The 20,471-nt window shown below is 39.6% G+C and overlaps 1 protein-coding gene across 1 annotated transcript in view; it reads left to right on the top strand.

Annotated features, from left to right (window-relative positions):
* spock1 (SPARC (osteonectin), cwcv and kazal like domains proteoglycan 1) overlaps positions 1–20,471 on the top strand; it is a 222,052-nt gene that overhangs the window by 107,098 nt on the left and 94,483 nt on the right. Inside the window, exon 3 of the mRNA XM_058408288.1 lies at positions 8,911–8,956. Within this exon, the coding sequence (XP_058264271.1) occupies positions 8,911–8,956 (46 nt within the window). The remainder of the gene's footprint in view (positions 1–8,910; positions 8,957–20,471) is intronic.

Consider the following 20,471-nt stretch of genomic DNA (forward strand, 5'->3'; position numbering starts at 1 on the left):
TCTTATTCACATATTTTATCAACATCCATGATTGGATAAATCTTCTAAATTACAAGCGTGAAATGCTTCTCACCCTGGGGTTAGGTACAGGGTTTAAATGGCGATACCCTGGTAACAATTTTGGCCTCTTCTCTTTATTACACTTTCCCTCAGAGATGGAATTCATTTGGATGTATACAGGATCTAACTACTGTTGTTTAGGGACAATACATCACTCAAACTAATCAGAAAAACTTTGTCCTCTGGGAGTGTGTGCAAAATATTGTGGACACAACACCATCTGAATATATGAATAGACTTATTATGTTACGTTTCCAATTCAAATGCGGTTTCAAAGCGAAAGCCACCACGGGCACAAAAGAATGTTTTCCGGACTGAAAACTGTGCCATTTTTATAAACACTTGAATTCAAAGCAGCACTGCCAGATACTTTCTGACTCTCATCTCACTCATCACATATTCACCTAAAAGCTGAACTAGAACATGAAATAGGAGGGATGAGGAAATAGCGGAAACAACGCACTTCCATCCTTTGAAGTTGGTAGAATGTTGAAGTTATTTCTGTCATTTTGCTCTGTTTAATTTTGCCCTTGATGATCATGAAAATAAAAGGCTTTCAACACTACATGTATGGTATCATTTTTGTCAGCACAACCCCAGTAATTAATCTCTGTGATTATTTCGTCAGTTCAGTGTAGATGATTATAGAATTAACAAAAGAATTAACTAAACTTTTCTTCGCTTCGACACATTTAGAGTCCTTAATTCTGGCAGAATATCTTATTCAGAACTATGACTGTGAATAGAATATAAAATTTCCCAGATGCAGACAGGCAAAAGTTTTCTAATGTACTAATTGAATCTTTTGGATAGAAGTCTGTAAATAACTGGATGCATTTTAGATGGATATTTTATGATGTATATATTATTATCTGTGGTATGTTGTGAGTTTATTGTGTAGTCCTCTTGTGTTGTGCTTGTTGTGGCACCAAATTTCTCCTTAATTATTAAAACCCCAGCTCCTTTAGTTTGATCTCCTTCTCCTTGCCTCATTGTGATTCCAGATTGTTCTCCATATTCCCCAGCTCCCTCCCACTGTCCAAAAACATGCCGCAAGGTGAATTGGCTACTTTAAATTGCCCCTAGGTGTGAATGAGTGTGTGTTTGTGCTTGGTGATGTACTTCGACCATACCCCAGCTGTAATTCTGTCTCGCATCCAGGACTCTGTTTCCACCGTGTCTCTACGACTCGGCTGAAGCAGTTACAGAAGATGAATGAATGGAAGAATGAACATCGACACTTCCTGCCATTAGCTAGTTCTCCAACATAAAAGCTATCAGTCTAGGAGGAATAGGTCCCATGCTGTGTGACTGAGCAGCTGGAATATCGATGCCTAATATCCATCTTCTGTGTACATATAGTTTAGGTTTATTTGATTAGTATAGCACTTTTTACAATCGACATTGTCACAGATCAGCTTTTATAAATATATAGATTTATGTCTGTAATGAGTAAGTCAGAGTAACTGTGGCTCCCTTAGATGAGATGAAGAAGAAACCTTGAGAGGAATGTAGACTAGTCGTCTTTAGAATGACGCTGGATAATGAGATAATAAATCAGATCTCTTCTGCATCATATTATAAAGTCAAGCATGTGTGTTCAGAGGATGTTCAGTATGACAGTTATGGGACAGGATGAGCACAAGGTAGTCTTTATGATTTCTAGCAGGTACAAATCTATAGTATCAGGGAGACATCAGGGCCAGACTTCAGAGACAGATATGTTTTTTTGTTTTTTTTTTTGCTCTACTGATGTGACACATCACGTGAGACGAGTAGCAACGTGTCATCACTCTGCTGTGACTAGACAAAATGAGCCTAGAAAGTGTGAATGCAAGAGTCAAAATCATCACAGTAATGTGTTTATTTTTCATGATAATCAGTCACACATTAGTAATGATCTGCTTTCTGTCCCTCTTCATAGAGATGAGAGTGTGTGCTCTACACATGTAAGTGCTAATGGAAACAGGACCCACATTCTCAGAGAGAGAGGATTTTTTTTTATCTTATTGGAAAGAGGAGTAAGCAGAAAATCCAATCATTGTTCTCTGTGATGGTGTACTGAGTTGAGAGAAAGAGCCGAAAGTAGACCGTGTGTTTGTGTGTGTGTGAAGGAGATGGAGATGGTGGATAATCACAGTTTAATGGTTCGTAATGTCAGTGTTGATAATGGGGCTGTTATCAAACGTGTCACACTTTTGTAGGAAATCGAAAGTGCACAAATGTGAATTTGTTAAAGGCTCACATAGGAAATCGAACAACCTCGGCAATTCCAGTGATGTGATCATCGTGCCGGCCCTGAACACTGAACGTCAACACATTCTCTGCTGATGAGCAGTATTAAGTTGCTCTGTTAACATTTAAGTCAATTGTGGCTAATGCCAGGACCCTGAGTGAGTGTGTGTTTGTGTGTGTGTGTGTGAGAGAGAGAGAGAAAGAGAGAGAGAGAGAGAGGGAGATACAGAGAGAGAGAGAGAGAGAGAGAGAGACAGACAGACAGACACACAGAGAGAGAGAGAGAGAGAGATTCTGGGTATCTGTGTATGTGGTTTAAGCTACATTCACATTTCCGGGTTGAAGTGACAAAGCTGATCTTCTGCCTTGATAGACAGACAGACAGACTGACAGCTAGATAGATAGAATTATAGGTAGAAAGATAGGTACAAAAAGATCAGATTTATTTGATGAGTCTTATCCTTTTTTTTTGAAGCACGTGCTAAGACGAAAATTAATCGGTTCTCACATGGATCTACGCAAAAGTTGTAGAGTCTGTTTCAGCTCGAGTTCTCAAAAAGAGGACAAACCAAATACAATACCAAAAACCTACTGTCTAAGATTGTGTCTAAAATGTTTATGATTTTCACTCAGGTTGTTTCTGATAATATCATTTGTAATGAAATCATTTGTATAAAATTTATAAATGAGGCCGAAATGTCTTTCGGACAGCGCTGTGTATTATACATATTACATTAGTCATGCACTGACAATTATGCTAATTAAAAAACAACAACAACAAAAAACCTACAAAAAACTGTTTTCTTGTCAGTCTGCTGTTTTGCCATTAATAACAATCTCTCTCTCTCTCTCTCTCTCTCTCTCTCTCTCTCTGTCTCTGTCTCTCTCTCTCTCTGTCTCTGTCTCTCTCTCTCTCTGCTCGCATGTAAAGGAGGTTGAGGTAAGTTATTTCTAATTCATTTAATTAATAACCTGTGTGATTCATTTTGCATAGTGATATGTTTCCTGTTTCTCTTTTTTCTTTTCCTCCTCTCTTTTTTTCTCTCATGTGTACCTCACAATCTCTCCCACTCTCATTTACACTCCTTTAAGCTAACTTTTTCTTTCATGCCCTTACTGTTTCATGCTCTGGCATCGTCTTTATGTCTCTCCCACTTCCTCATTTAAACACAACCTGATCTCACAAGATATTTATAGAAACTCTCACATTGTGAAGAATGGACTGATATATAAACTGATATATTCTTTCTTTCTTTCTTTCTTTCTTTCTTTCTTTCCTGCCTTCCTGCCTTCCTTCCTTCCTTCCTTCCGTCCGTCCTTCCTTCCTTCCGTCATAACTTTCTTCCTTCCTTTCATCCATCATACCTTCCTTCCTTCCTTCCTTCTGTCATAACTTCCTTCCTTCCTTCCTTTCTTCCTTCCTTCCTTTTATCCATAATTCCTTCCTTCCTTCCTTCCTTCCTTCCTTTCATCCATAATTCCTTCCTTCCTTCCTTCCTTCCTTCCTTCCTTTCATCCATAATTCCTTCCTTCCTTCCTTCCTTCATTCCATCATAACTTTCTTCGTTCCTTTCATCCATCATACCTTCCTTCCGTCATACCTTCCTTCTCTCCTTCCTTCCTTCCTTTCTTCCGTCATAACTTCCTTCCTTCCTTCCTTTCATCCATAATTCCTTCCTTCCTTCCTTCCTTCCTTCCTTCCTTCCTTCCTTCCGTCCATCCTTTCTGTTGTCTGAAATCTGCAAGAAAATTTTTACCTGCTATTTATGTAGTACAATGAAAATGATATCACATTGCAATATAATGATAGGTCTTTCACATCCAAGTATGTGTTATTCAAATAAAGTGCTAATTATTTGTGAGACATTAACTTATAATGTCTCACAATTAGAAATAATGTAAATATAGATAATCCGTTCCAGCCACCCCAAAATATTCCCAATATTCCCAATATGAAGCGTATGTAAACTGTATGGCTGCTTACAAAGAACTGACCCAAGCCAAGCATTCCATTTCAAGGGTCCTCACAGGAAGTCGTGCCACCAAGCTTGGGCTAAAAATAGAGCAGACCACCCACACCACCAATCTATATAGGGGCAGTGGTGGCTCAGGTGGTTAAGGCTCTGGGTCGTTGACCGGAAGATCAGGGGTTCAAGCCCCAGCACCACCAAGTTGCCACTGTTGGGCCCTTGAGCAAGGCCCTTAACTCTCTCTGCTCCAGGGGTGCCGTATCATGGCTGACCCTGCGCTCTGACCCCAACCTCCAAGGATGGGATATGCGAAGAAAGAATTTCACTGTGCCGAAATGTATATGTGACAAATAAATGCTGTTTCAATCTGTCAACAAAAAACTGTCTGAAAAATCATGTAGCTTTGGGTGCATGTTGAAGGTATCGTGGGTTGACTTTTTCGAAACAGCTTTCGCTGACTGAAAAAAAAAAAAATCGTAAAACTTCGCTGACTGAAGTTAAATTCGTAAACTCGCTTCACTTGGCTTTCCACTGACGCAAACGAATTTTGAATAGCTCCCAGACGAACTCAGCTAGCGTTCAGTTGCGTTCAGTTCGTTCGTATGCCGAAAGTGCTTCGTTTGCTGATGCAAATGTCTTGCAAAATTTCAATTCTTAAGCTGAAAATTTGTAAGGGAGGGCATTGCCAAGGTTCCACTGTAATTATTAGTCAACATCAGCAGTATTTCTGTATCCAGTCCCTCCAGTTTTTGTGATTGTTGCAGCCAAAATGCTTAATTTGTGATGCAACTTGAACCAGTAGTTCCACCTATTCTTCATGGTGCAGAAAAAACACATTTTGTGCTAGGAATAATGGCTGCTCTTGTGGACCAGCACTTTTAATGTTGACTCTAATGTAGACAGAAATGACCAGCACTGCATCTTCTCTCTTTAGAGTAAATCCAGGAAACAGAGTAAAAACAGAAAACTGTGATTTACTGCTCAGCGCTACTTTTAAAGCTGCCATTGTTGTTCCATCATTATAATAATGAATAATGAATTGTGTGCTTTCCAGTTTTCACCGAGGCCTGTGGGAATAAAACACAGAGCTAGGTTATTATTAATTTAGAGCAGTTAAGCTTTGGTGAGAACAAACCTGAGCAAGCAGTTTTTGTAGGTCTTCTGTCATCTGTTATGCCAAACGTGTGTTGCACTATTTGTGTGTGTGTGTGTGTGTGTGTGTGTGTGCATGAGAGAGAGAGAGACTGTGTGTGGATATACAATGTACACTTTTAAATAAAATATCCTTTGCCAGATTTAAGTGTAATATGGCATTTTACTGGTTTTCTTAAAACAATGCCTAGCCTATTATTATTATTATTATTATTATTATTATTATTATTATTATTATTATTATTATTATTATTGTTAATGCACACACCAAATATCCAAATCCCTAAGTTGTCAAATATAATATATAAATATAATATGCTTACTAATGTCTCTAGCCATAACAGATTAACCTTGAAAATGTAGAATATTGCAGAATTAATTAAAAAGGGAAATACATAAGAAGCCTTTATTATTGCCACACATACATTACAACACAGTGGAATTCTTTTCTTTGCATATTATTCAGCTGAGGAAGCTGAGGTCAGAGCTCAGGGGTAGCTATTATATGGTGCCCCTGGAGCAGAGAGGGTTGGGGGGCCATGCTCAAGGGCATTAATCTTTAACTAAAATAAAATTTAAATAAAATTTAACTAAGGAACACTAAGCAGGATGATGAGCCAATGATGAAGCAATGAAACATGTTTACTGCTAATAAGCTACTATTGTAAACAAGACACGCCTCCATGGCGGGACACATATGGCTCTAGAGAACATTTAATAAGAGTGAATATTAATACATTCAAATTCATCTTCTAATGCTAGATGTATTGTGTAAATCAAATGGGGAAAAAAAATGTAATCCCGTTCAGTTTTAGGCTGTAAACTTCAGAATGTGGAAAAGTTCAAGGGAGGTGAATCACAGTCACAGAAAATGTTTGAGAGAGAGAGAGAGAGAGAGAGAGAGAGAGGCGAAGGGCATTCACATGGCCTGAGGTCTGAAGGGCTGTTTAGTTGGAAATGATTTGCAAGTTCTATAACAGTGATTCAGAGGTGTCCTATTTTTACCCACAATTCACTGTCACTCTCGGCTTTAAGCCTGTGGTCAGCCATGGCCTAGTTTATCTTGGGAAGACGTAACCTTGAATCAGACGGAACGTGACTTCGCTTGCTTATTATATGATCTCTCTCTCTCTCTCTCTCTTGCTCTCTCACTTTTTTCTATTTGCACTTCTACACAAGTCTCTCACAGTGACTCTCACTCATTCCTTCCATAGTTACTTGTTTACCTCAAATTCATCGGGTTCCTGTGTGTGTTTTTTCATTGCCATGACTATCCCGCATTATTTCCCCCATTTCCTTTATAGAAACATATTTTCTGATTGGAAAAATAATCACAATTTCCCACTTACCCCAAGCGTATATAATATATAATATATATGCTTGGGGTGAGTTGGAATATCATTCCTTTAACTGAAATCTGTGGGATACATTTTGGATGATTTTGTGAAAGAGCAATAAGAATTTTTCAAACTTTGGGAAGCAGTGCCGGGGGACGAATCACATTAAACTGCACTGAGGAAAAAGAGGAACTTTGCTTGCCCAAGGTGGCTGCCATGTACTGTTTTCATTACACTCTGACTGTTTGGTCATGATTATAGATATCATGATTTTAGTGGTTGAAGATAACGCCTTCAAAATTTAGACTATTATGAACAAGCACTTAGCGTATCTCAGAGCATAGAAATTGGTTTGATATCATCATTTACTTTCAAGGTACTGTAGAATATGTTTGTATGGAAAAAAAAGCAGAAATACTTCACAAACTCAAAGGCTATGTTTTGGGTGAGACCAACTTCCTTTATTTGATAGCACTTCAACCTTCATAGCGTCAAAAAAAAAATAAAATAAAAATAAATAAATAATAATGCAGGAAATGCACTCAGTTGGAAGTGGAAAGTCTTGCAAATAACCATTCCTTTAAATGAAATGACTTAGCGCTCTTGCTCTGATATGTACATTACTACCAGGGCAGTTAATGAATATTGGCTTTAAGTCCTCCTAATGCTGATGGCTCAAAATGCTGCTGTTACTTAGGTCGAAATGCAGAGCATTAGAAATAGAAATAGAAATAGATATGCTCTGGCTGGAACTAATGTGCTGTGAGGTGTGTGTGTGTGTGTGTGTTCACAGTGTGTGTTCAGTTCTGAACTGTGTAGCCTAGTTTACTTGAGAGAAATGAATCAGCACTTATAAGAGGTTGCTCATCCCAATCGAAGAGCTTGTCAAATTTCTCAGCAAGGGTTTACGAGTGTGCTTTAGCTGCTGTAACTTGTTTATTGTTCTTTAATCTTCTTTTAAGGATCGAATCTAACAAAACATTAATGTAATCTTACACTAAACACTAAATACTTTTAGCATAATACACAAATCATTTTAGCGTCCCTGATGCTGGTATAATGATTTAATAATTTTTTAGTATTTCACATCCTGATTGGCACAAGTACAAAAAGTACAAGTGCCTTTTCCTTCAAATGATCGCAAGGTTAAAGCCCGATCATGGCCGGATGCCAGTGGAATAAACTTTGCCCTGTTGTCTGGGTGTGGAGAAGTGATCTACTCTCCCTCTGCTGTCAATCACAGTGACACAAATACATCATTATTATCTGTGAACTCATGTATGCAGAAGAGTGTAGAGTGTCTTCCACTGCCCTGTGATATTCTCAGTACATTTACCTCAGGAGTATGTCTCAGGTAACAAGTTGAATAAATTTTATAGAAGCTCAAATGTCCATATTTTATGACCTTTAATGGATGACACATGGGAAGTGTTTCACGCATGAGATATTTAAAAAAATATTTTATATTTGAAGTTAACTATAGAATTCATTTTAGCTCAAACGGTCACGTATTGCCTCATCGCTATGTCATACACTTCCATGTCGTCTTGTGTTTATAACTTGTTTACGAATGTGTACCGTGTACTGTTATTTTAGTTCATGTCCTGTCTCCTCCCCTGTATCGTCATTTGGTTGTCTCCCTAATGTGTCCTGCTTGCTTTCACCTGTTTTCACATCTCCCCTGTGCATTTAAACTTTATGCCTTCAGAGTATATGATCAGTGTTTTGTCGTCTGACGCTACCGAGCCGTTTTGTTCTGTGTTCTTGTTGTCTCATGGATTATCCATGCCATCATTGACAGATGATCGCCTGACCTCTTCCTGTTTCCCTTTTCAAATAATTTTGATTCACGGTTTGGGATTTGTCTGTCTGTCCTTTACATCTGTCTTCCGCTCTGCTTACATAACAGAAACATGCACATTGATTACACATAACACCTAATCATGGAAGATTATATATGTCAAATATGTTTAATATATAACACATTTCTAGGAACTTGATTTATATGAGCACAGACATCCAGAGACACACATGTAGAGTTTATATGCATGTATGTTTGTCTGAGGTTTCATCGTCTTAACCCATGATCAAAGAGGTATGAACGATTTTTCTTTTCATCGCTGATTTCATCACTGAATCATTTTGTCTTTCTGTAGGATGATTACTTCAGGACCTGGAGCCCAAGCAAAGCACAAGAGAAAGGTATGAGAACTGTGTCTATATGTCACTGTGTCAGTATTTTGCTGCTCCTTCTTTTACTCGTCTCTCCTGGTTTGGTTTCCCATCTCCCAGATTAATCGTATACAAAATCCTCCAATCACACAGCGGGAATCTCTATTTTATAAGTTATTGATCTCAGTTTGTGCTGCACATCCGACCAATCAATAAACAGAGAGATGAGGGGATAAAGATGTATTTGAGATGAGAATGTATGTACTTCTGCCCATTTACATTATTACATTTACACTACTGTCTTCTTTACAATTGAGAATTCTTTACAATTGAGAAGACCTGCTTTTGTATGTGAAACACACACACACACACACACACACACTCAGACACACATATACTTGCTCTTTCACTGAGCTGAACACAGTGCCTTAATTGTCTGCAATGGATCAGAACCACGGTGTAGTTGTAATTATAGAGAAATGCTAATTGAATTAGCCATGGCAATTTGATGAACACAATATTCATAAGTTTTACTACACCTTGCAATGGTTTCATGTGTGTGTGTCAGAACGTGAAAGAAACACTCTATTGAGAAGTCTAGAGAGATATAAAAAGGGGGATTAAGAGAGAGTAAGCTAAGAGACATTGACACGCAGGTAGACAGGTGAATGGAAAGGTACATCTCTCTTGATAATGGCGATCAAAGAAAGCCAAACTGTACAATAAGCAGTGTTACAGCTTAGAACTTTCACACTCACACACTCAGATCTCACACCAGCTGCCCTGAATAACAAACACAGCTTCGGCACTCCACCCTACTGTTTTTGCCGCACTGATGCCATTTTTATTTGCTGTCTGCCTACAGATAAAATAGTTCAAATCTGGCACAATATAGCTTAAAGACGTGGAGCTCAGATAAAACATTATGGGTCAAGGGTGTGTTTATTTATATGTGGAATATATTGTTCTGGTAATATAGTCATAACATTAATAAAACAAACCAAAGGGGATGTGCTGTTATAGGAAAGTAATCAACAGCATTGCCATGTGAGTTAACCTGAGACTAATTTACTATTACCAAATGATTTTTCCAGTAAAAGCATGTTTTATTTCTAAAACAAAATATGCTAATGTTTTCTATTATTATAACTTCTTTTTACTCTTTAAATCTTTTTATAATTATATTTAATGTTGTGGAACATCCACAAAACATGTTAGTTCATGTTCTCACTTATAACACCTATAACAATTATAGAATTATTACGATGTACCATTTTGACCAATCAGAATCGAGAATATGACTGAGTGTTGCCCCATTATGCCTCTTAGCTAATGGAATATTTTAGAAATAATTATATACATTTTAACATGAATATATATATATTAATAAATCATTTTATTGGCATAGAAGTGAGTCAAAATATCTTTCAAACTTTACCCTGGTGGTTCAGTTAATGCTCTTAGCCGTCTGTGTACTTTATGTTTTGTGGGCTACATGCTAGTGAGCGTTTGTCAGGACACGCTTTCCATATGTGTGATCAATCTGGCAGAAAATGTTCGTTCAGCTTAGCTGACACAAATATTTACACACAACTTTACTAATAGATTGATAAATGAAGTCCAGTAAGTGTGTAAGTAAACACAGACACATCGTATGACTCATGATGCCACAGCTCTCCGATTGAAAGGAGCTGGTGGGAAGGATGCTATACACTCTTTCTCCTGTTATTCATAGTGACTCTAGGCATAGGTGAGTGTTTATGAAATAGTGTTTATGTATGTGGAAGAAGGCAGATAGCATGTTCCAATGAGTGTTACGCTGCACTGTGACACTGAAAAGATGCACTTCATATGCTTTGGAGGAATCACATGTTAGCCTTCAACCTCTTAGTTTGATAGTTTTCACATGGTAATTGGGAAGTTGGGAAGATGTTTGCAACTTAATTTCATAGAAAAAATTGCTAGTGTTGATAAGTTGCTGTGCTGAAAGAGGAATAAAACACTTGCTGTCATTGGAAAATGTGAAGCGTTAGCCTTCTGATGCAACCCGTATCACACCAATATATTATTGATTATTTTCCTATTCCAGCACGCTTATTTCACTCCTTATCTTTGTGTACATCATGGACATCAGGGTGTAGATCTTTGTGTGATTTCTCCAAGTGGAATTGTACAAATGCATTCTGACATTTCATTTCTGGTTGGAACGCTCTGTGATTACTTGTCTCGCTAAAACATACCTTCGGCACTACATGGTGCCTCGAGTAGGCTGGCTATAATGCAATAACATGCCTCTACAAATCTTTGCAACAGCAACCTGTGCACTAGATTTTGGATCTGCTCATTAAATCTTGCTAGCGTCTTTAAGCTATGACAGAATCTGGCTTAGCATGAAAAGAAATGGTATTAATGGCAGTTTGGTTCGTTTGATAGGATCGGCTGTGAGCATGTGATAGATTGCATTGTGATTCTAGTGTAGGTAGCTGTAGGTAATGTGGGTAGGTAGGTAGTTTAATGTGTATAATGAATATGGAATTGGGAAACTGAAAAGAGAAGAGATAGCAAGCTAATGTGCTTGCTGTAGTAATAGTAGTCAGTGCTTGGGGTGTTTTCATGCCTGTGTGGGAGACAGCTCAAGGGTTGGTTCTGAGCTGGAGGGCAAATATCACAGAGTGAGTCTGTGTTTTGAAGAGAAAAGAGCTGTTGCTATAGAAATTAAATTCTGACATATAAAAGCAAAATGCAAAAGCTCATATTTTGCATGAATTAACAGAACAATATTAACAGTGAAAGTTAAATATATATATATATATCTATATAAAGAACCATAACCTTAAAAGTAGACATAATTATGTTAGAAAATTTAGCATCATTCAACAAAAGAAATCTGATTGACAGAGCAGCAGTGCTACAGGGCCGTATCAGCCTTCCGTGTCCTGAAAGGAACATGCTTTCATCAAACGCCGAGTCCCATATGAATCCTTCTAACGGCGTAGAAATCTGACCCCGAGCCACCCTTGGGGAATCTTCAGTCTGTTCTCACTGACTGAAGCAAAGTGAGCGTGGGGGACAAAGAAAGAGTGTGCCAGAGGAGAGGATTGAAAAGGTCAGAGAGCGTTCCCTAGACTCTCTTATCAGCTACTGAACAGAGACGTTGACATTGTCCAAACCGCAGTGTTGGACTACACAACACCCCCAATCTTACATGCTGTACAAGCCGTGCTTTATTCTTGTATCATTGTGGCTGTGTGTCTTTGTGTGTGCACTATGATTGTAGAAATTTTATTCTAAATATTACTTTCATTGCTTCATTACTTTCATTGCTTCAGTGTTTCATTGAGTCAGTGACTCAACCCTTTCCAGTGTTTTCACAAAACTGGTGTTGAACCTGGTCTCGGGATTCCACCTCCTCCTTCACACTGCACGCTGGACCCAACTTGAAATCTCTTTGACTCAATGACAAAACTTTCAACCCTTTTCTTTTTTCATTGTAGTACCACAACCCTATTTGACTTACTCCTTAACGTGTCTTAAAAAAAGTGAAAAAGATAAATACACAAAAATACAAGTTATGTTTTTTATACAAACATTTTAAAGAAACCAATAAGACCGTATAAGGAATAAAACACAGGGCATGCAGTTATACTAGAGAAGCTGTGCGTCATTACCACCTAGAAGTTTTCCTAAGACAGATCCTCCCATCATGTTTCATCCTTCTTCATCCCTTCAGTTCTCTATTTTTTTTTTTAAAATAATGTCAAATCATACTTCATCTGTGATTTCCTCTTGTCGTTTATGTTATAGCAGCTACAGTTGAGGCCAAAGGTTTAAATACACCAAGGCTGAAGACATTCAGTTTTTCACAACTCAGATTTAATTCACTATATTAGAATTCATCATTTCATCTCAGGGAGTTGCCTCTTTTGCCTCTGGCTTGCACATAATGGATAAATATAAATTTTAATTTTAAACCTAATAACCTTTTATTTCTGTAAAGATGCTTTGTGACAAAAGTGCTATACAAAATTATATTGAATTTTACCGTATTGATTTCCATTGAGTCAAATGTTTATACACTCCTAGTCTCTATAAAGAAGTAAAGGGCCTAGCTTTAGAGTCAGTGCTTAATTCGCCCTTGATGTCATGAAAGAATCCAAAGAACTCAGCACCAACCTTGGAAAAAAATGTCTGCTTCCCCTTTAAGTGCAATTTCCAAGCAATTGAAGGTACCAGAAGCATCTGTACTAACAACTGTATGCAAATTTGAAAATATTGGGACCTCATAGACACTGTGTTTTTCAGAAAGGAGGCACGGGTGAACTCCCAGGGAAGAATAAACTTTGGTCTGAAGGTGTTGGAGTGGCCTTCACAAAGCCCTGAACTGAATCCCATATAACAATATGTGAACTGAACGGAACTGAAAAACGTGTCTGAGCAAGGACAAATAAATCTGTTTGAGCTATTATTTTAAAACCAGCTCTTATGGATATATGAAGTATAGTCTAGTAACATAAAATGTGAGAGTTTATATGTGTATAGTATGTAAACTTTTGGCCTTGACTGTATGGTTTGAGCTGACGGTAATGTAAAAAGCATTCTTTACCACAATGCTTAGCAGAAAAAACACTCAGCATGTACAACATTTACATTGACATTTCTGGCTTTTGGCAGACGCTCTTATCCAGAGTGATGTACAAGAGTGCTTTGAAGTCTCTACCAATGAATGCATTAACACTGGTTCAATAGGTCACAGACTTAGGATACCATCAGCCTTAACATACAACATAAGTTAACAATACATAAAACAAACAGGGGAAATAAGAGCTAGTTTTTCAGGAAGAGGTAGGTCTTTATCCATCGTTTAAAGACAGTCAGTGCCTCAGCTGTATGGACATCTAGGGGAGGAAGTTCATTCCACTACCTCACTACCTGCCAGAACAGAGACTTGATGTATACGTACCTTGTACCCTGAGAGATGGTGGGACCAATTGAGCCGTGCTAGTAGATTGGAGGGAGCGAGGTGCTGGGCAAGAAGTAATAAGAGCTTTGCAGTAAGCGGGTGCTGGTCCATTCTTGGCTTTGTAGGCAAGCATCAGTGTTCTGAATCTGATGCATGCAGCTACCGGAAGCCAGTGGAGGGAAGACAGCAGTAGGAAAACAAGTCACACAGCTGCATTTTGGACCATTTTCAGAGGATGAATTGTATTCAGAGGCAGATCACATGTATAACATGCTGAACCTCGAGGACCAGGTGATGCTTTTCCCAGTCATGAAAATCAAAATTGTCCACGTGCGTTTCTGCTCAGCCCTGCTGTAAAGAGTGGTGATTTGGGTGATGTGTCCTAGCATTAATGTTATCTTAATACAACCTTTCCTCTCGCTAGTCGCAAAGCTAATGTTTCTTGTCTCTCTTAGCGAGCTTTTATTGAGCTTTGATTGCACTCCAGCTTGAACTTTCATGGTTTCTCTGAGCATTGTGATCCCAATGATTGAAAGCAACTGACCAAATAATAAGTACCCTAGCAGGCATAGCCTAATGATGCTTCCTGATATTGATGTTGTGTTTAGTTCTGCTTAGGAGCCATTACAGCCTGGGAGAGTTGGATTAAATTTGGGGGTTTTTTTGTAATTATTATTTAATTTTTTTAATCCAAACTGTTCAAAGATCTTTAATGCTTAAATGTACAATTTAGCTTCGGTTTCAGACACTTATTTTGATATTTTCTGCAAGATTTTTTGGGAACCCTCTCTCTCTCTCTCTCTCTCTCCCACACACACACACACACACACACACACACTCTATCTGTCTCTCTCTCCACACTCTGACGCTCTCTGTTGTCTCTTGGGATGTGGATTTTCAGGGCAATTTCCTAAAGCCCAAAGACACATCCATCACACAGGGATATTGAAGCTGAGTGCAGCAAGTAAGTTCCTCTCAGTGCAGGGCCATTAGGCTGCTCTCGAACTACAGGAAGAGAGAAGGGCCAAAAAGAGTTTAATCAGCCATGGCATCTCAGAGCAATGAAGCTAGCACTCAAACAAACATGGGACATACCCAGAGTAAATTAAAGAAGCGTGGGGAAGCAATAATTACAACAAACATATAGTGTGTCTGCTGTAAGAATCCGGTCTGATTCCTGACAGAACTTTGTCTCACTCCTGACAAAACTACACTTCCTCATGGAATTCCCTCTGATTGTATTTGTGTTTGTATGTGTGTTTGTTTGTGTGCTTATCCCTTGTAAATCTGCTCATTAGCTCCAGATGAATGCTAATGTTTGTTTGTCTCTGATAGCCAGTCCTGTTCTGGCAGGACACCAGGTGACACACACACACACACACCTCCAAATAGCCAACGTCAATATGAGACATCCAATATGAAAATAAAATATTTGACTGAAAGATCTAAGCAACGCCAAATACAACTCATTACCGAAGCAGTGAAACAGCCAGCTGTGTGTGGGTGGTTGATTGTGTGTGTATATATGTGTTTGGTTGATTTTATGTGTGTGTGTGTGTGTGTGTGTGTGGATTTAAGTGTATGTGCCGTTGATCAGTATGCTGGTTGATTCTGGAAGAAGTCTGTTTCCTTGGAAACACACTCGAAAACTAAGAAAGTAGAGGGAAACACATTCAGTGGTGCAGAACCTGCATACACATGTGTGGGTGTTTATTATCTATCTAGTTTTCTATTGTTTCTGCAGATGATCTGTCATGACTAAATTGTGTGTGTGTGTGTTGTGACAATTGTGACAGAGGTCCGAGTGTGTGTGTGTTTGTGTGTGTGTGTGTGTGTGTGTGTGTAAAACCAAAGGCAAGAGACCCAGGTGCCTAATTTCTGATCTGGCATCATACCCTAGGCCCTGAACATGAACCTCCATCAGTCTTCTGCTGTCACTCTCTCCAACTTTGCTCTCCTGTCTCTCTCCAGTTCTTTTCTCCTTTCTCTTTCTCTCTCTCCAGCTCTATACTCTCTCTCTCCCTCTCCAGTTCTGCTCTCTAGTCTCATTCTCTCCAACACTGCTCTTTTGTTTGATCCTTTACATCTTTTCTCGCCTTTCTCATTCTCTCCACACTTTATCTCCTGTCCCACTCTCTCTCCAACATTTCTCTCCTGTTTCTCTCCAGTTCTTCTCTCATTTCTCTCTCTCTTGCTTAAGCTCTACTCTCCTGTCTCACTCTGTCCAGCTCTGCTCTCCCGTCTCACTCTCTCCAGCTCTGCTCTCCTGTCTCACTCTCTCCAGCGCTGCTCTCTAGTCTCACTCTCTCCAGCGTTGCTCTCCTGTCTCACTCTCTCCAGCGTTGCTCTCTAGTCTCACTCTTCCAACACTGTTCTCTTGTTTTGTCCTTTACATCTCTCCTCACCTGTCTAATTCTCACAGCACTTTCTCTCCTGTTTCACTCTCTCTGGCTCTGCTCACCTGTCTCACTTTCTCGCACATTGCTCTTTTGTCTTGAGCTCTCTATATCCACTCTCTCTTGTTGCTGTTTCTACCACTGCTCCTCTGTCAGACAATGTCACACCCACTTGAGCTCTGCTCTCCAGTCTCATTGTCTCACTATGGTTTCCTGTCCATCTCTTTTGTTCTGTTTTACTTTCTCAGGCTCTGGTCTCCTGTCTCACTCTTTTCAGTGCTGCTATCCTATTTCAATTGCTCCACCTCTGCTCTCTTATTTTACTCTCTCCAACTCTACTTACATGTCTTACTCTCTTCAGCTCTGATCTCCAGTCATACTTCTTCCAGCTCTGCTCTCCTGTCTCACTTCTCTCAGCTCTGCTCTTTCGTCTCAATTCTCCCAACTCTGCTCTTTAGTCTCAGTTCCCCCAGCTTTACTGTCCGGTCTCATTTCTCCCAGCTCTGCTCTCCCTCCTCTCATCTCCTCCAGCTCTTCTCTTCTGTCTCACATCTCCCAGCTCTGCTATCCAGTCTCACTTCTCCCAGCTCTGCTCTCCAGTCTCACTTCTCCCAGCTCTGCTCTTCAGTCTCACTTCTTCCAACTCTGCTCTTCAGTCTCACTTTTTCCAGCTCTGCTATCCTGTCTCATTTCTTAAAGCTCTGCTATCCTGTCTCAGTTCTTCCAGCTCTGCGCTCCAGTCTCAGTTCTCCAGGCTCTGCTATCCTGTCTCACTTCTTCCAGCTCTGCTCTCCAGTCTCACTTCTCCAAGCTCTGCTCTCCTGTCTCACTTCTTCCAGCTCTGCTATCCTGTCTCATTTCTTAAAGCTCTGCTATCCTGTCTCACTTCTTCTAGCTCTGCTCTCCAGTCTCATTTCTTCCAGTTCTGATGTCCAGTCTCACTTCTCCCAGCTCTGCTCTCCAGTCTCACTTCTCCCAGCTCTGCTCTCCAGTCTCACTTCTTCCAGTTCTGCTCTCCGGTCTCATTTCTCCCAGCTCTGCTCTCCAGTTCTTAAACAATCACTGGATTTTTATACCCCCTTTTGAACAGACTAGTATAATTGTTACAGTAATCTATATTTTAAAGGTCAACCTAAAAGGATGTTCAGGTCTTTGATCGATCTAGCCAGAGAACTCCTCAGGGGGGCTGGTCTGATGAAGCTTTAGTAAAGCTCTATTGTGTGTGTACTGTGTACGGTAAGTAATCCAGCATCTCCAGAGCGAAGGTATCTTTTAGGGTTATAAGATCAAGAAGGCAGGGTGAGGTGTGAATGAATTTATGATTCAGATGAAAAGTCTCAGTTGATTCTCAGAGATACAAGGGCAGGGGATAATTGGTGCAATATGCTACTTACATGGTCTTTGATTTTGTGTCTTAAGATGCAGCCACAGCATTTGGTTGAAGTTTAAGTGGTGAATTACAATAATCTAACCTGCAGAGAATAAAGTGAATGAATTATAGTGGACAGAGCACTGGTGTTTTTTTTGTTTTTTTTTAAGAAGGCAGGTAGTGACACTGGAGACTGCTTTTCTTCATCTTTTCAAGGCTTGCAAGGGTTATGATTTTTAATTCAGAGAGGTTCAGCAAGGACCACAGGTTGTGTGCTTTGTGGACCAAGCTCCCAAGACACTTAGCTCAGTGGATCGATTTCCTCAGTGCTTTTATTTTGTGAAAAATTGTTATATCCTAACAGGCTTCACAGGGCAAGGTTTGGTGTTTCTTTGGGATTTAGCAGTTCATCAATAGTTAAACATTTGCTCTCCTGTGTTACTTTGTTCACTTTTTCTCTGCAGTCGTATCCTCCTCAGCTCGGCTCTCCACCCTTCAATTTGTTCTCCTAACATTTCTGTATCTTCACCTCTCTTTTTCTATTCTTCAAACTCCTTGTAAAAAATACGATCATTAGCATGGTAAAACTGCTTTTTTTATTTTTATGTAGCAGATTTCTGTTCAGATTTGCATTGCTCTCTTTGATCCACAAAGATAAACAGGTAGAACTTGCTTTCTATTCTTTCACATTCGCACACATACTTTGTAATGATAAAACAATATATATATAAATTTAAACTAATAGAGGGGAGGAAATAGCTTCTTAATTATCCACTGTAAAAAAAAAAAGAAAAGAAATGAAGATTAAACAATCTTCAGATTAAACAAAATCACATTAAACAAAGGCATCATTCATTCATTTTAATTCTTTAGTTTTTTTTTGAAACACCAGATGGTGCAGCTTGGACACATCATCAATAATGAGGTCAGGGTCAAAGGGTGTTTCAGGTCTTAGATCATCATATGCCCTCACCCGGGTGACCCAGCCATGGGTGATCAGTCCCGGTGTTGTGTCCAAGTGGCACGCTACACAGTGGATCACCCCTCTTGATCCACAGCTGCCTCGAGGCTTTTTCTACAGCTTTGATGATTTTTTTGGTGGCTCTCTTTCCTGCAACCCTCTGATGCCAGGAAGACTGAGTGTGCGATATTGAAATTGTCCTGAAAAGCCCCTGCAGACCACCACAATAGGCTTACCACCTTCTACATTACTCTACCGGTTTGAGATATTTGACTTTCTTGAGGGCCTCCTCTGTCTGGTCTTCCCAGGGGACATTGGGGTCCAGTGGAACCACTTGCTTAAAATAGTTTGATGTTAAGACCATGTTTTGGAAACTTTGCCTGTTTCCCTAGTGCCGGGTTCACACAGCGATCCCTCATCCGATAGCTGTTGCTTTCACACTGCACGACTATCTAGGGTAGCATTCAGTCGCTGCTGTGTTCACACTGCACGATGGATCGGCGACAGGAGCTTTCACACTGCACGACTTCACAATAGGAAGAATCTCAGACGACTCTGTCTGGTCCGCCAACTGCGTTTCACAACCGAACGTACGCGGGAAATAATGAGGAAATAATGCAAGATCACACGTGATCACAGAGTTCTCATGCTCTGAGAACTCTGTCAATGTTACCCCGCAAAAAAGTTCGCGAGCCACATGTTCTGTGCGGGGAGCAAAGATTGTGCTTCTGTATAATTGAGCAAATGAATAATTTTGCAATGTGCTGCTGCTGGTCAAGCAAATGTTTCTGCTTTATTTCTGTTTTATGCTATTGTAAAGCTTATTTATTTATTTTATTTTCTGATAAAAGCCTATAAACTCTATTAAACTATAATATTGTACTCCAACCGAAGCAGTGCTTGCTCATATTGTGGTCTATAACTCCTCCCCGAACTGCCCACTGCCCTGTATCTTGCACTCTCATTGGCTGTAGGTATGTTTTTTTATGAAGGTATGTATTCGCCAATGTATGTTTCGGCCGGAGCTCCTTTCACGCTGCACGACTTTGAGTCGCCGACAGGTCCAGATGTTTAGCATGCCAAATGTGCTCCGCTTTGCCTTGATTTTCCAATACTAGTCGGCGACTTTGCAAAACTAGTGTGAACTCAGCATAAGTCAACCTTCACCTGCCGACAAGCTGAGGCCAACTTCAGTTCAAATAATTATCTTTCAGGATAGAAAATAGATCAGGTTTGTGTTCAGCCTTAAAGGTTTAATTAAAAAAAAAAACTTTTCATTTGCCGTCTTCACAACTGGACAAAAGCATGGCTGCTTTAAGGGTGTGTTTTATGTAAATTAGGACAGAAGCTTGTTTCCTTTCACTTCATCGTGTGCACTTTTGCGGTCAAATGTCAGATGAATCAGCCGCAAATTTGTTCATATGTCACTCACTTTTTTTTGCAACTTTGATGAGTCAGAGCCAATAAGAGAGAACAAGCTGAACAGGCAAACAAACGAGGAGGTGAGGACCTGAAAAGACAGACTGATGAAAGAGCATGCCTGCAAACTACTTCACTCACAAATGTTCTACAGCTTCAGGCGCTAATGAAGTCTATATATCTACTCTCATTAAAGCACTGAAGGCTGGGAATGTGGAGACTTTGTCCTAGATTTGTCTTTCCCCAAGAGATACATGAGGATGGTCTTAGGAGACGACTTCCTGAAAACACAGACATGCAGCGGCGCGATATATCAGTAACGTTTATAAAAAGACAAGAAGAGCCTCATGGTAGAGATTAATGTTTACATGTGGCTAAATTTGTTCCTTTGCACTCTGGGAGGGAGGAATGGAATCCTTTCTCTCCTGTCAATCACAGCC

This window comes from Hemibagrus wyckioides, linkage group LG14, assembly GCF_019097595.1.
Source record: "Hemibagrus wyckioides isolate EC202008001 linkage group LG14, SWU_Hwy_1.0, whole genome shotgun sequence".
Taxonomy (NCBI): domain Eukaryota; kingdom Metazoa; phylum Chordata; class Actinopteri; order Siluriformes; family Bagridae; genus Hemibagrus; species Hemibagrus wyckioides.